Source organism: Ornithorhynchus anatinus, chromosome 2, assembly GCF_004115215.2.
Source record: "Ornithorhynchus anatinus isolate Pmale09 chromosome 2, mOrnAna1.pri.v4, whole genome shotgun sequence".
NCBI lineage: Eukaryota > Metazoa > Chordata > Mammalia > Monotremata > Ornithorhynchidae > Ornithorhynchus > Ornithorhynchus anatinus.
In genome coordinates this window covers 45,798,959-45,816,461 of record NC_041729.1, presented here as the reverse complement: position 1 = coordinate 45,816,461, position 17,503 = coordinate 45,798,959, and the positions used below count along the sequence as shown (strand labels likewise).

Genomic DNA, 17,503 nt, shown 5'->3' with positions numbered 1-17,503 from the left:
GCATTTACATAGCATCTTTATTTCCAAAGCATTTTTCTAGCTTTTCCTGTGAGGTTGGGTTGGGGGGTGGGGAAGGGGAGCGGGGGGGGGTTCTATCCCTGTTAATAACTGGAAGCAGAACCAAGAGGTTAAGTGGAAACAAAATAGTGGAGGTTTCCCCCACTCCCACCCAAGTGATACTGACCCTTAAACTACTGGCAGCCTTCATAGCTGAATCTAAGCAGCAGAATTAACTTGACCATCCATCCATTTTTAGGAGTGTGGCCTAATAGAGCACAACCTGGAAGTCAGAAGGACCTGGGTTCTAACCCCAGCTGTGCCGCCTGTCTACTGAGAAGCAGCGTGGCTTAGTGCAAGGGCTTGGGAGTCCGAGGTCGTGGGTTCTAATCCTGACTCTGCTACTTGTCAGCTGTGTGACTTCGGGCAAGTCACTCACTCTCTGTGCCTTAGTTACCTCGCCTGTAAAATGGGGATCAAGAGTGTGAACCCCAAGAGGGACCTCATAACCTTGTATCTAAACCAGTGCTTAGAACAGAGCTAGGCACATAGTAAGTGCTTAACAAATACCAACATTATTATTATTATTGTTATTACTGTGTAACCTTGGTCAACCACCTCAGCTACTTCTGCTGTGAAAGAGGGATTAAGATCATGAGCCCCATGTGGGACAGGGGCTGTCCAAACTGATTTGCTTGTATCCACTCCAGGTACAGTGCCTGGCACTTAGTAAACGCTTAACCCAACACCATAGTTATTATGCTAATATATTTCTTCTTTTCTCCACCTCCTGTCTTCCCACCCAAGGACTGTTGTGTGAGCTATGGTGGCATGTGGTACCTTAAGGGGACAGTGCAATCCTGACAGTAGTGGGGTGCTGCCTACTTCAGTCTATCTCGGCCCGAGGATGGAAACCCCAGTGAGCAGAGCCAGAAGAGCTGCCTTGGCTTCAGGGGAGCACGAGGCAGGAACTGACCGACATGTGGCCATTGGGTATCACACAAGCCAGTTTTTCGAGGTCATCACATTCATATCCCGTTTGCATGGCCAGCTGAAGGCAGGGCACTCCAAGGAAGAACCCTGGAACCCTTTCTGCAGCATCATTTGGAATTCCCAATGTATTTTGCTTCTCATTTGGTTTCATTCTAATAATAAAGTGAGCATATGCTGACACAGGCAGGATGAAAAATCATGGTTTAATATTTTATTTTGTAATTTAAAAGCCAACAAATCTGAAGTTTTGTTTACAAAACCAAGAAAGCGAGGTTTTTATTTTTCTAAATGCCTAGGAGCTGATGCTTAGTCCTGGATTATCTATCTGGTAAAGTATCTGCAAGTTCCATGTAACAAACCAAATTGAACTATTGTACTATTGAGTTTTTACAGCCATGTGAAGTTTTTACCTTAAATGTAGCAACCCTCTTCTTAACTGTTTACATGAAACATAGCAAAAAGTATTTGCGTATAAATTATATGAATTCAATTCATATATCCTTTTGATCTGTTTGCATAACTATGCAAATAAAGTAAGGTAAGTACTGGACAATGTGAGTGTAGTTATCACAGTCTGTGATGTACAGATCTATATTTTGTGTATTTTAAAAATAAATGCTAACATTAATTCTGGCATCACTGTGGTGCCATTTTGTTGATGACAAAACCTAAGTGGACGTAATTTGCTCTTATAGCAGTTACACTTAAAGGGCAGAGAAGTCAGGCAGTAATTTTGAATTTTTTCCCATCTTCCTTTAGTCCAAGCTCTGAGGGTCTCATTAGGGCTTTCCTAAGCAAAAGTCTAGGCCTCTTTAAAGGAGTTTTCCAGGTCCTTGAACTCAGCACAGTGTTCTTGGATGGCAAAGAACATGAAGGCAATAGGAATCAAGAGGAATCCTGTGTCTTAGAAGAGAGGAAAAAAAATACTGCAAATACCTGCATTTGGTATGTAGTCTTAATTTCTGCTTATCTTCAGTACAGTTTGGTCAATAGCCTTAACTGTTCTTTTGAGTGTACATTCATAGAGTGTAGTTGGAGCTAAGGAATAGTCAAAGGAGATGCATGGGGGTTGGGGGGAGATGTTACATGTGTCTTTGTTATTGATAATTACTTTCTTTGAAAAGGATTCTTGGAGATGTAGAAGCTCTCTTTATAGAAGGGAGGGAAGTCCACTGTAAAACTTTCAGCATAATAGAAGATCCTCACCTCTTAGGAACCAATGAGGGAGTCATTTCAAAAGGGTTTGTCATTGTCCCAAGTTTTCCACCACCAGCAGGAGGGTTAACAATAATAATTGGGGCATGTGTTAAGCAATTACTGTGTATTAAGTGCTGGAGGTGTAATCAGGCTGGGCACTGTCCCTGTTCCATTGTCAGGAATGGGTGCTGAATCCTCATTGTTTACAGATGAGGAAACTGGGGTACAGAGGAGGTAACTGACCTGCCCTGGCCATACAGATGGTAAGTAGCAGACTTGGGATTAAAAACCCCAGTCCTGACCCCCTTACTCCTTCCATTTGGCCACAGGGGTAGGGTAATTTAAAGTTGGAAGGAAGGGTGGAAATCAAGCTTTATATTTTCAGATCCTCAAGTGGAAACAAAGTTCTTTGTCCTTCTGACCACCAGTTTTTTTTAAATCCATTCTTTGAAAATATTCACATTCTTTATTTTGGGTTTCTCCCATCCATCTCCTACCAAAAGAACAGTTAAAAATCAAATATTTTATTAACTTTAGCAATAAGGACTTATTTAGAAATTTCAGCTCTACTTTGGAGTACTCAAAGGGGTTAGGACAGTCATTGGCAAACCCAGCTGCTGGCAGGGGTTTCACCTAGTCATCTGTACTTACCAGATAGTAGTTCAAGCTTTATCCTTCAGTAACCAGTTCTGTATTTCCTACAGTTTTCTGCATTGTCACTTGCTCTCTTCGATGTGTGGTTGCTCAAACAAAAGTGAGTTGCAGGTCTCTTTTCATTTCTATAAGTAGCTTTATTTGGTTTTTAGAAAAATATTCATAATAGTTCAGAACTCCAGTTCTTTTTAAATAGCTTTAAATTACTAGTATGCAATTGCTGTGTGAGTATTCTGCCCACCAGCAGAAAAACAATACTGTTTAATAGAGAAGCAGACACAAAATTTGAGTTTTTACAACTTCTGTAAAGAGTAAAAAAAAAAACAAAAACCATCTACAAGAATTTTATAAGACTTGACCTAGAGCTTCTGGTTTGTCCAGCCAGCTCCAATCCAGGTTAAGATAGACTTAGTACCATAGCAAATAATTTTCCCAATGGAAAACTTGCTCATGATCTCATCCTTGATGACTCTTCCCCTGCAGTGACTGCAGTTCCTTCTCCTCTCACATGGAAAGGTTAAGACTAGATATTTCCTTTCCTTTCCTAGGCCACCTTAAGGAAAGTCTCTGGAATGCAGACATCCAACCCCCAGCTATTTTGTGCTGACAGACTTCTCCCTTCACGTTCACAGCCCATGAAAGGTTGGACAAAACTTTCCAGTATACTACCTGGAACTAGGTGCTCTAATTTTGGAACATTCAAGTTGGGATAGACATCAAATGCATCTACCTTCTAGAGTTTTGGGTACCAAGAGGCTAAATGGAGGACTTCTAATATTCTAATAATGCCCAGGTCCTTGCTCTCCAGAATAAACTCCCAAACTGACTCACAGAAACTAACATAATCCACCCTAAAGTCCTCTTGGTGAAGTTAATGCTTCATCCATAATTGGGTTTAACCCTCAGAACTTCCCCTATAGGTACATATGCCTTGAAGCTAGAAACTGGTGCACCAGCCTCTAAGCTCTGCCTTTGTCAGCAAAGCAGGCCAGTTTGTCACTGACTTTTTGCTAACTCCTCAGCAGGTGCTCTGGTCCATCTCTCCTTGCTCTACTTACTCAAAGAGGGAAGAATTAACAGGAAGGAATTGCACATGCAATATTGGATTTTACAGGGGCCACTGCCCAGCAGGGGAATCTATCTGTGAACTCTTGCTTCCAGGGATGAGGCAGAGGAGAGTGGTTTGGTTTTTTTTTGGGTTTTTTTGTTTTTTTTTTTTAAAGTATAAGAAGAAAGACACAAATCTGTTAGGAAGGAGAGGAAAGAGACTGGTATCTTGATCTCTTTTCATCTATTTCTTCCTTCGTTTTTTTAATGCAACTAAAAATCTCTTTAAAGAGAGCTTTGTATTCCGGAGGAGCCGAGGTGGTGGGGGAAGCGATGGGGTTCGTGGAAGTAGTGGGTTCCAGGCTGCTGGAGGCCGATTCAGCCCGTGAGCTCGCCCCGCTCAGGTCCTTGTTGGGGCCCCTTGAGGTCTGCACTGCCTTGTGCTTCGTATCCTCTTCCTGCTGGCATTTCTTCAGCAGCTCTTCATACTTAACTTTCAGTGCACTGTACTGGGCGTCCACTTCATGCAGAAGAGAGATTCCCCTCTGCTTCACCACCTCTGCCCTCCTGATACAAGTCTCTTCGTGGCCCTTGACAATATCACCTCCAGCTGCACTGCTCAAGGTCGTTTCACTACTGCTGCGCTTCAGGGACCTCTTTACTAGCTCTGGCCCTGCTGGGCCAGTCTCCTCAAGCAGGATTTGATCGGGCTCTCTCTCAAAAGGCTCTTTGAAGGAGATGAACAACGACTCGGGCACCAGCTTCTCAACACCATTCACAAACGGATTCTCCGCCTGTAGCAGCTGCCGCATTTCGGCCACTTCAGCCTCCAGCTCTAGGGCCCGGGCTCGGTAAGCTTCTGCAGTTCCCAGCTGCTGCTCCAGCTCACAGTTCTCTTTCAGCACTAGCCCATACTCCTCTTCCATGGTCACCCGCTTCTGCCGCTCCGAACTCAACTGGGTCTGCAGTGTCATCACTGTCTTTTTCAAGTTCTCATTTTCCTCCTCATCGGGGCTTGGGTGGTTTTGCATGGAGGTGATTTTTTCTGCAAATACGTGGTCGTGTACAAAGTGCCTGGGGAAGTAAAGCACAACTTTCACAATGGAGGGAAAAAGGAGGGGGGGAGGAGAGTGTTCCTCTGTTACCTTGGAAGGTGGAATTAATTATTTAAATTATGAGACTTCTTCAAGGTCATTGAAACTAAGGAGAGCTAACTACCTCTTTCACGGTGGCTGAGTAAATCTGCAGAATGGTTTGTTGAGCCAACACCCTGACAATGTAATTGCTGCAACTAATTCCCATCCCTGGAGGGTCCTATTCAAAGAGATGGGGTGACAGTTCTCTTAACCCAAGGTCAAGTGGAGAAGTGAAACTAGTCCCTCCCTGTTGCCACGACCCTCTGTTAAATGACATGTCTGCTTGAAAGTGTAAGACTCTTGGTGGCAAGGCAGCACTCTTCAAGTGGTAATGAAGCTTCGTGTAGCAGAATGTCAGGTAAAGACCAGCAGCATTTCAGTTGGAAACACTGCTACTCTTGTGGCTTATTCACCAAGGGAGCAACTTGGAACAAGAGGGCCAGTTTAAACAGTCCACCTCAGTAAGAACAGATTTATTTGTATAAAGCTTACCAAGGATTTCATTTTCTAATATTCGAAGTCAATAGAACTTTTTAATTGGGAGCTGATACGATACCTTAAGAAATCTGAAATAGACTTGCCACCTGCAAAATGAAGCCAAAACTCCCTCGTGGATGTTCACAGGGGTAAAATTTCATGGCACTGACAGTACAAAAAAATCTCTGCCCATTGGCAATGTGATAAATTCAGGGTCTAGTTTGGTTAAGCTAGTCACTCAACCGTACTTATTGAGTGCTTACTGTGTTCAGAGCACTGTACTAACCCCTTGGGAGAGTACAATATCCCGGTTCAAGTGCCCTGATGCCAGGTCTTAGTGTGCATATTTGAAAGCTATCACTTCTGCTGGAAGAGTGAATGTGCCAGGCAAGTGAAAAATTTGCCAGCTTTGAAATTTCAGCATAAGGGAGAGTGTCTTACTTGCGTAGGTCATATAATTCCTTCAGGCATGAAAAGCTGCGCGTCGACTTGGGTAGCTCACATCTCTCCTGACTTCCCTTGCTTCGGCTTGACGTCTTCAGCTCCTCCACTTGCCTCTGGAGGTCATCAACATGGGTTTGTAGGCATTCGATAGTCTCTGTCAGACTGGAAGGATGGGATATAAACCACTTAAAGCCTGTCACATTAAATTTAGGGCATGGCCAGTGATGGCAGATTAACGCTATCCAGTCAAGCTCAGATTTCTTAACTTGAAATGTCTTCTGCTGAACCTATTTTCTTTTTAAATGGTAAGTGCTTACAATGTGTCAAGCATTGTTCTAAGTGTTGGTATAAACTAGTTAGGCCAGATTTAGTCCCTGTCCTTCATGGGGATCACAATCTAGGATGGAGGTTAGGTACTGAATCCCCATTTTGCAGTTGAGGAAACTAAGGTATAGAGAAGTGAAGTGACTTGCCCAAAGTCACAGCATACAAGTGGCAGAGCCAGAATTAGAACTCAGGTCCCCTGGCTGCCAGGCTCAGGGTTATCCACTAGGCCAGACTGCTTCTGCTCTCAAAGACATAAGCAAGAACTATATCACATCACCGCAAAACCACTGTACCAGTGCCCCGGCCTTTTAAGTATTTAAAGCCTGCAGAGTTCCCATCACAGTTACAAATGGGTTCTCAGTTGTCATTTTTGGATGAATTGGAAAAACTTTACCTCAGAATCTTATGCTGAGAAGCCTTACTGTCTGAAACAAGCTTTAGATTAGTCTCTTCCAGTTCCCTTGCTGTGATATCCAGTTGCTCATACACTTTCGCATGCTGCTCATTCATGTGCCGAAGGAGATCCACTTGCTTGGTCAAGTGCTGTAGAAGAATGACATGACTAGATTAGACACTAAACCATAAGCACTCAATAGATAAGACTGACTAAACAGGTATGATACCACAGTTTTATCATTACCATCTGTCAAATACAAATGGCCATTTGTGAATGGGAATGAACTCTGATGGGCATACTACCTTTGACCCATCCCAAAACTTGTTACCTGAGAAGGAAATTCCAATTCCAGAAGAGTAACTTTATGCAAAATGATCGCTAGACACCATTTTACCTCACACACACAAAAAGCCAAACAGACCTCTCCAAATGACACCATTACGTAGTTGGATTAAGTGTCAGCTATGAAAACCTGACTAAAAGGAATGAATTTCTCATGGACAGCAGGCACAAAAGGCCTGGTTGGAGGGTTCTAGTGTGACTTAAGTCTGAAAATCCAATATTCAGGCCTTAAAGTAACCGAAAAAAAGAGTCACAAAGAAACATTTCAGCTTAATGGTAAGGTAAAGCCCTCCCCCCACTCTTACTTTAAGTCTGTGTGAAATGTTCTCAAATTAATCCGCTTTTTGTGAGAAACACCAGGTTAGCTATTTTAGTGGTTTTAAGACAGATTTCAGAATGTCTGAGGTTAAAATATTCTCAACCCAAGGGTACTGACACCATCTTTAAGCCTTAACACTGAAGTCACCTTGGACAACCTATTCATTTCAGAGAGTTAGGATATTGTAAAACAGATTAGCATACTTTCCATTTGAAACACATGTTTACTCAAGTGCTCTAAACAAAGTAAAAAATGAAACTGTGACTTGCATTTAGTTCGCTAAGAAAAAAATACATATAATTATGAATTAAGTGCTTTCTATATGCCAAACCAACTATGGGCTGGGGAAGCTATAATATAAGCAAATGGGACACATTCCTTATCCCATCTATGGCTTCACGGTCTTGGGTTATGACATACTGTAAGCAGTATAATATACAGGAAACACCACTAACAAAGAAAACTAAATAGTCTTTAAAAAAAAACAACACAATTGAACTTTGCTTTTTCTGGGTTTTCGTAAGAAGCCAATGTAAGACTGGTGCAAACTTCGCAGTCTGGTAAAGATGTTTGCAGAAGTGAATCTTTTTTTAAAAAAGCTTATATTTGCAAGGCTGCCTTACTCCAATTTTCTTCCCAACCATACTCTCACCTCACCTGGGTGTTTTATACAAAAGATCTTGGAGAATCAGGGTTCAATTTTTACAGTTGAATTGACCATAGCAATTAAAGGCCACTATTAGACCTCACAATCACACTTTTTTTTTTTTTAACTTCTCCTTTATCCCCTTAGACTTTTCAGTAGAGAAGATAAGCTAGAAAGCTAGAAAAGAAGCTTATCATTAATTGGGTACTGTGGTCAGCTCCACAGTAACTAATGGGAAAATGCAGTCACAGCTTTTTTTAAATTAAGATCCTGTTCCAGGCTCCAGACAGTACACAGACTTTGTAACAGGAAAAATCTAGGGAAAAATCTGGTTTAGACAGCCCTTTTTTCAGTTTCATTTTATCATACCTGTTTCTAGTGTACTCTCTCCAATGCACAAGGAATTTGAGAGTAAATAATTTACAGTTTCTGCAACAAATACTCATGCAATTATGGGTAAATTGAGCCACCTTGACTGTAATCTTTAACTGTACAGCTGAACTGAGAGAAGGCCAACCAGTCGGTCAGTCAGTCGTACTTATTGAGCCCTTACTGTGTGCAGAGCACTGTACTAAGCACTTGGGAGAGTGCAATATAACAATAGACAACTATTTGGTGTTCATATAGGTGGGCGGAGACCGGCAAGGCAGGAAGCTACCCCCTCATCAATGGTATTTGAGCACACTCTGTATGCAGAGCACAGTGATTGATCCCACATATTAGTAGACTAGCCTGCTGAAACATCCTTAAAGTTAATCAAGTTTTTCTATCAGTAGGGCTGGCAGACAATGGAGATGGTGTGTTTCTTCTCTGTCTCCCAGACACCTATCCAGTGGTCCAAGGTCTATTTAATTAGGATCTTTGCTATTATTACGGCATTTGTTAACTGCCTATTATATCAAGCACTGGAAACATGGGCCTCACAGTCTAAAAAGGAGCTTGCATTGGTTGTTGCCTGTGTTCAACCAGGAGTGTTTGATCACTTCTTTGAACACTCGTGACAACAGATCTCATAATGAGGGTTCCAGCCAGACCCTAAAATCCATAAACATGAAAAGGGCCTTAAAGATAACTTTATCCCACCCCATTAGCCTGCTGGGCAGACAGGGTGCAGAAACATGAGTGCTCAATTTGTCTTACTGAACACTTATCAAAACACATTTAACCCTTAAAAAGTGTTGCTAATTGTGATGACATATAATGGACAAATAAATCCCAAGAAAAAAGATGGCTTTCTCCAGAAGGGACTGCAGACTATTTCTTCTCAGTGACCACAGAGAGGAAGACTAGCTTTCTGTTGTGGGCAGACTGCTAACTGTTGTATTGTACTCTTCTAAGTAGGAGCACACTCATTTGCACATACATAATAAGGGCTGAATCAGAAGTAATGATTGAACAAGACAGTGAAAAATAGGAGGAAGAATGTCTAGGTCTTTCCTCTTCTGATTAGCAAACATATCAACAAGTTAGAAAGTGGAAGTTTATGTGCTCATATTTATCTCTACTAGAGTTTGCAATTGATAGCTGCCTTGACTGAAGAAGGTACAAGGTTCAGACTGTCATGAAGGTTTTAAATTGCTAACATTTTAGAGTGAAGAGGCACTTTAGTAGAAAAATAACTTAAGATTGCATTTATGCACTGGTTTGTTTGTACAATAGGGCAAAGGAATGGGAAAGAGTCACTTATTTCTAGATTGTAAGCTCCTTGTGGGCAGAGAACATGTCTACAAATCTGTTGTAATAATAATGAGGGTATTTTCAAGCACTTAATATGGGCCAAGCACTGTTCTAATTGTACTCTCCCAAATGCTTAGTATGGTGCTCTGCACATTGTGCTCAGTAAATGACTGATCAGTTGATAGCTCCTAAGAAAAGGAATAGAATGGCCAATATAAAGCTTACCACATTTTCTGTTATGCTGTTAACTCTATGCAGCAAAATAATCTGGATCACCTCCACCTAAAAAATTTCCAAAATATATTTGGGGACTTGACTTCCTGGGGTAGTTTTTGGAGGGAAGGTAGAACTTGTTTATTTGTGTTTAAAGTCTACCTTAAAATAACTTGATTCCTTGCTTTTTCTTTTTTAGGACCAAGGTATCTTTCCAATTCTTTAAAGGGCACAGCACAACAACTATAGTAGTAAAAGTATTAAGTGCTTACTGTGTGCAGAGAGCTGTACTAAAAACTGGGAAAAAAAAATTTAGTTGGGAAAGGAGGTAAACCATTTTGGTCCCTTTCTCACATTCCTTCTATCCATCCCTACATTGATCCTTGGGGACTTTAATACTCATATTGATATTCTTGACAATATCTGCTGCCCGCTTTCTGTCCCTCAATCCCACTGACCTCCTGCTCCACCCCAACTTGCCCATTCCCCAACTTGGACACACACTCTATCATCATCTCTAGCCACTGCACAATCTACCACCAACTCTGCAATCCCTCTATCTGACCACAATCTCCTCACCTGCCTTCTCTCCCACACACTTCCTTCCAGCAATCTGTGCTGTTCTTCCAGAAAAGTTTCCCATCTTTTGACCCCATCCAATTTTCTCAATTCATCATTCCCCATAATAATGTTGGTATTTGTTAAGCGGTTACTATGTGCCAAGCACTGTTCTAAGCCTATATGGGGCTCACAATCTTAATCCCCATTTTACAGATGAGGTAACTGAGGCACAGATAAGTGAAGTGACTTGCCCAAAGCCACACAGCTGGCAAGTGGCAGAGCTGGGATTAGAAACCACGACCTCTGACTCCCAAGTCTGGGCTCTTGCCACTGAGCCATGCTGCTTCAATAACTCATTCAGTCTCCAGACCCAAACTAAGGTAGTTGGTCATCCCTTGATAACCAAACTGATGCTCTCAACACTACCTTCTCTTCTGTACTCAACTCGCTCACTCCCCTATCCCTTCAATCTCCTACCACTAACCCACAGTTAAATCAACTGCTTCTGCCCATTCACTTTACAGAAACTGCCCTCTCAAAGCTCACCAATGATCTCCTCTATGCCATCCTCCACCTCTCAGCTTCCTTTGACACTGTTGACCACTCCCGTCTCCTGGAAACATTATCCAACCTCAGCTTCACTGACACTCTCCTCTCCTGGTTCTCCTCATATCTCTCCAGCCACTGATTCTCAGTTTCTTTCGCAGACTCCTCCTCTTCCACCCCCTAATTGTGGGTGTCCCTCAAAGCTCAGTTCTGAGCCCCCTTCTATTCTCCATCTACACCCACTCCCTTGGAGAACTCATTTGCTCACATGGTTTCAACTACGACCTCTATGTGGAGGATTCCCAAATCTACATCTCCAGCCCTGATCTCTCTCCCTCTCTGCAGTCTCACATTTCCTCCTGCCTTCAAGACATATGTACTTGAATGTCCTGCCTGCACCTCAAGCTTAACATGTCAAAACAGAACTCCTTATCTTCCCTCCCAAACCCTGTCCCTCCCTTGACTTTCCCTTTACTGTAGACAGCACCACCATCCTTCCTGTCTCACAAGCCTGTAACCTTGGCGTTAACTTTGAATTTTATTAAAGTAGTTGCCCAGGGACAAGAAAATGAGATACAGTACTGAGGGATTCAGATATCTGGAATAGTAAGAGCATGGGGGTCAATGAGGGAGAACAAACAGTATTGCTGAATGGAGGAGAGGTGGAATTGTAGCAAGGAAGGAGGAAAATACAGTGGATGAGGCTGACTTCTGGTTCTGCAAAACCTTTTCAGTCACAGACCCATGCCAAGATGAATTCCACCTTCCACCTTTGTTGAGCATGAAGGACAAGTACACATGCATGTGTGAGCACACACACACACATTTCCTGATACAGTGGGGGACGGGAATAGCTGAAATCCTTAGATAATCCAAAAACCTCATTGCAGCCAACATTTTCCCCACACCATACTCTCTTAAAGCTAGTAATAGCAAAAGGGATTGATTTCAATTTCACCTCCTTTCCCTTCCTCTGTTTGCCCACAGGAGTGCTAATGAACACAGAAATGGTGAAAAGACAGGTAATAAGAAAGAAATAATGATGGCATTTGTTAAGTGTTTACTAGGTGCCAAGCACCGGTCTAAGCACTGGGAAAACAAGAGCCCTGGATAGCCAGCCACATCACAAATAAGTAAAAAGTACCCTCTCAATTCTACTTTTAAACTGTCTTAATTTCTTGTTCCTTGAATGTGAACCACATAAAACTAGCTTTTCTTAGGATAGTGTCTACTGCAATCAAGTTATGACCAGGGGTTCCTAAAAGTAAACTTTAGATCTCTTCTGGTTGTCACTAATTAAGTAGGAAGTACATATATTGTCTTTATCGACACACTAATTATTTGATTTACAGTGTTGCTAAAGAGTTTACATATAAAAGTACAGATTTTGGATTGGCTACTGTAGCTTCTGGCTGTCAGTAAAAACCCAAGATATTTGGGTACTTGGATAATTTACAAAATATGAATGTGCTCCATAAAAGACTCCTTCGCACCTCTTCCTCATCCCTCATAGTTAGACTTCTCCTGAACTCTTCTGAAAAAGCAAGAGGTTCAGATATCGACATTTCAAGAAGATCAGATAGGCAAGAAATTGTTCTGAAGGATGTAACCGCAAGACCAAAAATAATATCCTAGGTAACTAACTGGGCTGATCTCAGAAACATTTAACTGCCAAGAGAGCTGTGACCAACTTCGTTGGAATTTTTTTTTTTTTAACTTCACTCCACCCTCCAAATTGGGCACTACAAATCCTGTGAGCAAGGGCCCCAATTTTTCATTTTTGGTTTTGTTTTTTTGGGGTGGGGGAGAAGGGCAGGCAAACAGAGCAGAGTAATTGAGGGGATGGTTCCAAGAGAGGGGGGAGGGAAAAGAGGAATGATGAAGGTTTGAAAGCAGTGTGGTAGCAATACAGTCCAGGCCTGTGAGATTTACACAGCCATACAGCGTTTCTGGAGCATTCCACCAGCCAGCCTGGAAGGATTTCAGATGAAGTGGGCAAACAGGTCATTCCCGCTGGTCTGGCCCTGGTGTCGGATGGGAAAGAGAGGGTTCCTGCAATGCCCAATCCCACAGAGGTAATTGTGTGGCTCTCCTGGACCTTCACTGATGTAGGAAATTCTCTGATTAATTTCCATAGTCGTGCGCCACTTCTAGGATTGCTGAGTTACTCCTTGCTCTTGTTTTTGCCCAGTTTGGATAAGAAGCCACTATTAAGAGTATAATTTAGTTTCCTTCAGGCTCATTCTTTTGCAATTCCTTAAATAAAAGCTTATGTTAATCAATCATATTTAATGAGCACTTCCTCTATGCAGAGCACTCTACTAAGTCCTTGGGAAAGATTTGGAAGATATGATCTCTCCCCTTGAGCTTCCAATCTAGTTGGAGACATAGGCATTAAAATAAATTACAAGTGGCAACAGAGTCAAAGGATATGTATGATAAGGGCTTGGAGGTGGGGTGGAGTGAGTATCAAAGGTTACCCCCTAAGCACTGACAGATGGATAGGTGATGATAGGTGCAGAACAGTGCTCTGCACATAGTAAGCGCTTAACAAATACCAACATTATTAAGAGATGAGTTGGAGGCAAAGTGAGTGGTTGGGTTTGCAATGGGAATGGGATGAGGATAAGAAGGAGGGAGAATGCTGACGATAAGGAATTACTGTTTGATGCAGAGATGGATGGACAACCACTGGAGGTTTTGAGGATGGGGGAGATGTGGACAGACTGATTTTGTAGAAAAATAATTCAGCAGAGTGAAGTATGGACTGGAGAGGTTGATTGGCAGGAAAGTCAGTGAGGAGGCTGATGCAGTAGTTGAAATGGGATAGGACAAGTGCTTGGACCTGAGTGGTAGCATTTTGGATGTAAAGGAATGCGCAGGATCTAGAGATGTTTTGAATATACATGTGACAGTATTTGGTGACTGAGTGAAAGATGCAGACGAGTCAAGGATAATGCCTCGGTTGCAGGCTTGTGAGACAGAGAGGATAATGATGATGCTGTCAACAATGATGGGGAAAGCAGCAAGAGGAGAGGGTTTGGGTGGGAAGATGAGGCATTCTCTTCTGGACATGTTAAGTTTGTTGAGGTTTTTTTGTTATGTTGTCCTGAGGTTTGAGCTAGAAGACTCCATCCAAAGCTGAGGAAAGCTAGGCTGTTCTTAGGGCTGTAAAGGGTCAAAACCAAGGCCTTTCACCATCAAATGCAGATCCTTAGCTCCCTCTGTAGCCAGACTTTCTAAAGTAAAGTTGAACTTTCTACAACCTGAGAACTTGAAATTTCTCACTGTGACAAGTAAAAATTTATTTGTGCTCTACCTCAGAACCTGTGACTAGTCCAATTACCCACCTTTTATAGATAAGGAAAATAAAGCCGTGATAAACAACTTAACCAATAATACAGCAATTGTGTAGCAGACACTCCGGCACCTGTAAGCAATACGTAACACTCCCTCTAATTATCCAACAATGTTAACACAGCTACTGCTTATCAGGAATTTTCGATCCAGCTGCTTCCCCAGAGGAATGGCAGACAGACCAGGGAGAGGGGTGCAGGAGTGAAAGGGGTGAGGGAGAGGCTGATCGAGCACACTTCAGTGACTGGATCTCTCCCCAGTCTTCCTGCCTTTTCTTTCCCAGCTCTCCTAACCAGCTGCTGCTTCTGCCACATCTGCCAATGGTCTCCACTGCCTCCTGTCACTTGAGTAGTTAGCAAGTTGAATTTGTTGTTTAAGTTGAAAAATGTTTACATGGTGCTGATGTTTCTCCTCCCTCATCGACACCCATGCCCATCACCCCCGCCAATTATTCCAGAACTTTAACTCTCTCCTTAGGCCCCCTGTTCCTCCCCCTCCCCCATCCCTCACCCCCAATGATCTGGTCACCTACTTCATCACGAAAATTAACACAATCAGGTCTGAACTCCCCAAAGTCACCTCTCTCCCCTTGCCTCCCCCCCAACCCTCTCCCCTACTTTCCCATCCTTCCCTGCAGTATCCTCAGAGGAGATCTCCTCCCTCCTTGCAAGTGCCACCCCCTCCACCTGTGCCTCGGACCCAATTATAAAAACCATTGCCCCTGCCCTCCTCCCCTCAACTTCTATCTTTAACCACTCAACTCTCCAATGGCTTCTTCCCCTCTGCCTTCAAACATGTCCATGTCTCCCCCATCCTAAAAAACCCCTCTCTCGACCCCATTTCCCCTTCCAGTTACCACCCTATCTCCCTACTACCCTTCTTTTCCAAGATCCTAGAACGAGTCGTCTACACTTGCTGCTTACAATTCCTTAACTCCCATTCTCTCCTGGACCCCTTCCAATCTGGCTTCCGTCCCCTCCACTCTACTGAAACTGCTCTCTCTAAGGTCTCCCATGACCTCCTTCTTGCCAAATCCAATGGCTCCTACTCTATTCTAATCCTCCTTGACCTCTCAGCTGCCTTTGACACTGTCCACCATCCCCTCCTCCTCCACACCTTATCTCAGCTTGGCGTCAGGGACTCCGTCCTTTCCCGGTTCTCTTATCTCTCTGGCCAGTCATTCTCGGTCTCCTTCGCAGGCTCCTCCTCCCCCCTCCCATTCTCTAACTGTTGGGGTTCCCCATGGGTCAGTTCTTGGCCCTCTTCTGTTCTCCATCTACACTCACTCCCTCGGTGCACTCATTCGCTCTCACAGCTTCAACTATCACCTCTATGCAGATGACACACAGATCTACATCTCTGCCCTGTCCTCTCCACCTCCCTTCAGGCTCGTATCTCCTCCTGCCTCCAAGACATCTCTACCTGGATGTCTGCCCACCACCTAAAACTCAACATGGCCAAAACTGAGCTCCTCATCTTCCCTCCCAAGGCCTGTCCTCTCCCTGACTTCCCTAACACCGTGGACGGTACGACCATCCTTCCCATCTCTCAGGCCTGCAACCTCGGTGTCATCTTCAACTCGGCTCTCTCATTCACCCCACACATCCGATCCGTCACCAAAACCTGCCGGTCTCACCTTTATAATATACCCAAGATCCGCCCTTTCCTCTCCACTCAAACGGCTATCTTACTGTTACGGGCTCTCGTAATATCCTGGCTAGATTACTGTGTCAGCCTGCTCTCTGATCTCCCTTCCTCCTCTCTCTCCTCGCTCCAGTCTATTCTTCACTCCGCTGCCCGGCTCATCTTCCTGAAGAAACGCTCTGGGCATGTCACTCCCCTTCTTAAAAACCTCCAGTGGTTGCCTGTCAACCTCCACGCAAAACAAAGTCTTCTCACTCTGGGCTTCAAGGCTCTCCATCACCTTGCCCCCTCCTACCTCTCCTCCCTTCTCTCTTTCCACTGCCCACCCCGCACGCTCCGCTCCTCTGCCACCCACCTCCTCACCGTCCCCCGTTCTCGCCTATCCCGTCGTCGACCCCTGGGCCACGCCCTCCCGCGGTCCTGGAACACCCTCCCTCCTCACCTCCACCAAACTCATTCTCTTCCCCTCTTCAAAACCCTACTTACAGCTCACCTCCTCCAAGAGGCCTTCCCAGACTGAGCTCCCCTTCGCCCTCTACTCCCTCTACCGCCCCCCTTCACCTCTCCGCAGCTAAACCCTCTTTTCCCCTCATTTCCCTCTGCTCCTCCCCCTCTCCCTTCCCATCCCCTCAGCACTGTACTCGTCTGCTCAACTGTATATATTTTCATTACCCTATTTATTTTGTTAATGAAATATACATCGCCTTAATTCTATTTATTTGCTATTGTTGTAATGAGATGTTCATCCCCTTGATTCTATCTATTGCTGTTGTTCTTGTCTGTCCGTCTCCGCCGATTAGACTGTAAGCCCATCAAAGGGCAGGGACTGTTCCTATCTGTTACCGATCTGTACATTCCAAGCGTTTAGTACAGTGCTCTGCACATAGTAAGCGCTCAATAAATACTATTGAATGAATGAATGAATAAGCTAAATTGATGGCTTTACTGAAGAAGATAAATCCCCTTTCTGCATTAGACCTACTGTCCATCAAGACCGATGTTCTGTTTTCAACAGGGGCTAAACCATACTTGGAGAAGTATGTTATGGTTGCCTTCCTTGCATCCAGTTTGCTATGGATGTATTATCAAACATCCCTAAAAGACATCTTTTTCTAAATATAAATGACCACAGTAGATGCAGCAAAGTTTAGAGGAAAGAGCATGGGATTAGGAGTCCCTAGACTGTGAGCTCCTTGGTGGCAGGACATGTGTCTACCAACTCCAAAAACAATACAGTTCTGGACCCTGAAAGTGCTCAACAAATACCATTAATTGACTGAATGAGTCAGAAGAACAGGGTTCTAATTCCAGCTCTGCTACTGGCCAGCTGGGTGACCTCGGGCAAGTCACTTTGCCTCTCTGGGACTCACTTTCCTTATCCGTTAAATAGGAATATGATAAATTGTGAGCTTGGAAGGACATTGCTGGATCATACCACAGAACTTGAAAAGTCTCTATAGGGACTGTGACCCTGTTAGCCTGGAATCTACCTCAGCTATTCGCACACAGTAAGTATTTAATACATGCCA

General features: G+C 43.6%; 2 protein-coding genes across 6 annotated transcripts in view; one reads left to right on the top strand and one right to left on the bottom strand.

Moving 5' to 3' along the window:
* Positions 1-1,540, top strand: part of POLR3E (RNA polymerase III subunit E) — a 32,860-nt gene extending 31,320 nt beyond the window's left edge. For all 5 annotated transcript variants that reach the window (XM_007669300.3, XM_039911092.1, XM_001507087.4 and 2 more), the window contains one exon: positions 805-1,540. In XM_007669300.3, the coding sequence (XP_007667490.2) occupies positions 805-861 (57 nt within the window). In that variant the 3' untranslated portion in view covers positions 862-1,540. The remainder of the gene's footprint in view (positions 1-804) is intronic.
* The window catches only part of CDR2 (cerebellar degeneration related protein 2), a 29,558-nt gene continuing 13,241 nt past the window's right edge, over positions 1,187-17,503 (bottom strand). The window contains exons 3-6 of the mRNA XM_001508185.6: positions 6,667-6,815; positions 5,943-6,107; positions 2,839-4,962; positions 1,187-1,893 (exon numbers count right to left, since the gene is read on the bottom strand). Coding sequence (XP_001508235.1) covers positions 4,089-4,962; positions 5,943-6,107; positions 6,667-6,815 — 1,188 coding nt within the window. The 3' untranslated portion in view covers positions 1,187-1,893; positions 2,839-4,088. The remainder of the gene's footprint in view (positions 1,894-2,838; positions 4,963-5,942; positions 6,108-6,666; positions 6,816-17,503) is intronic.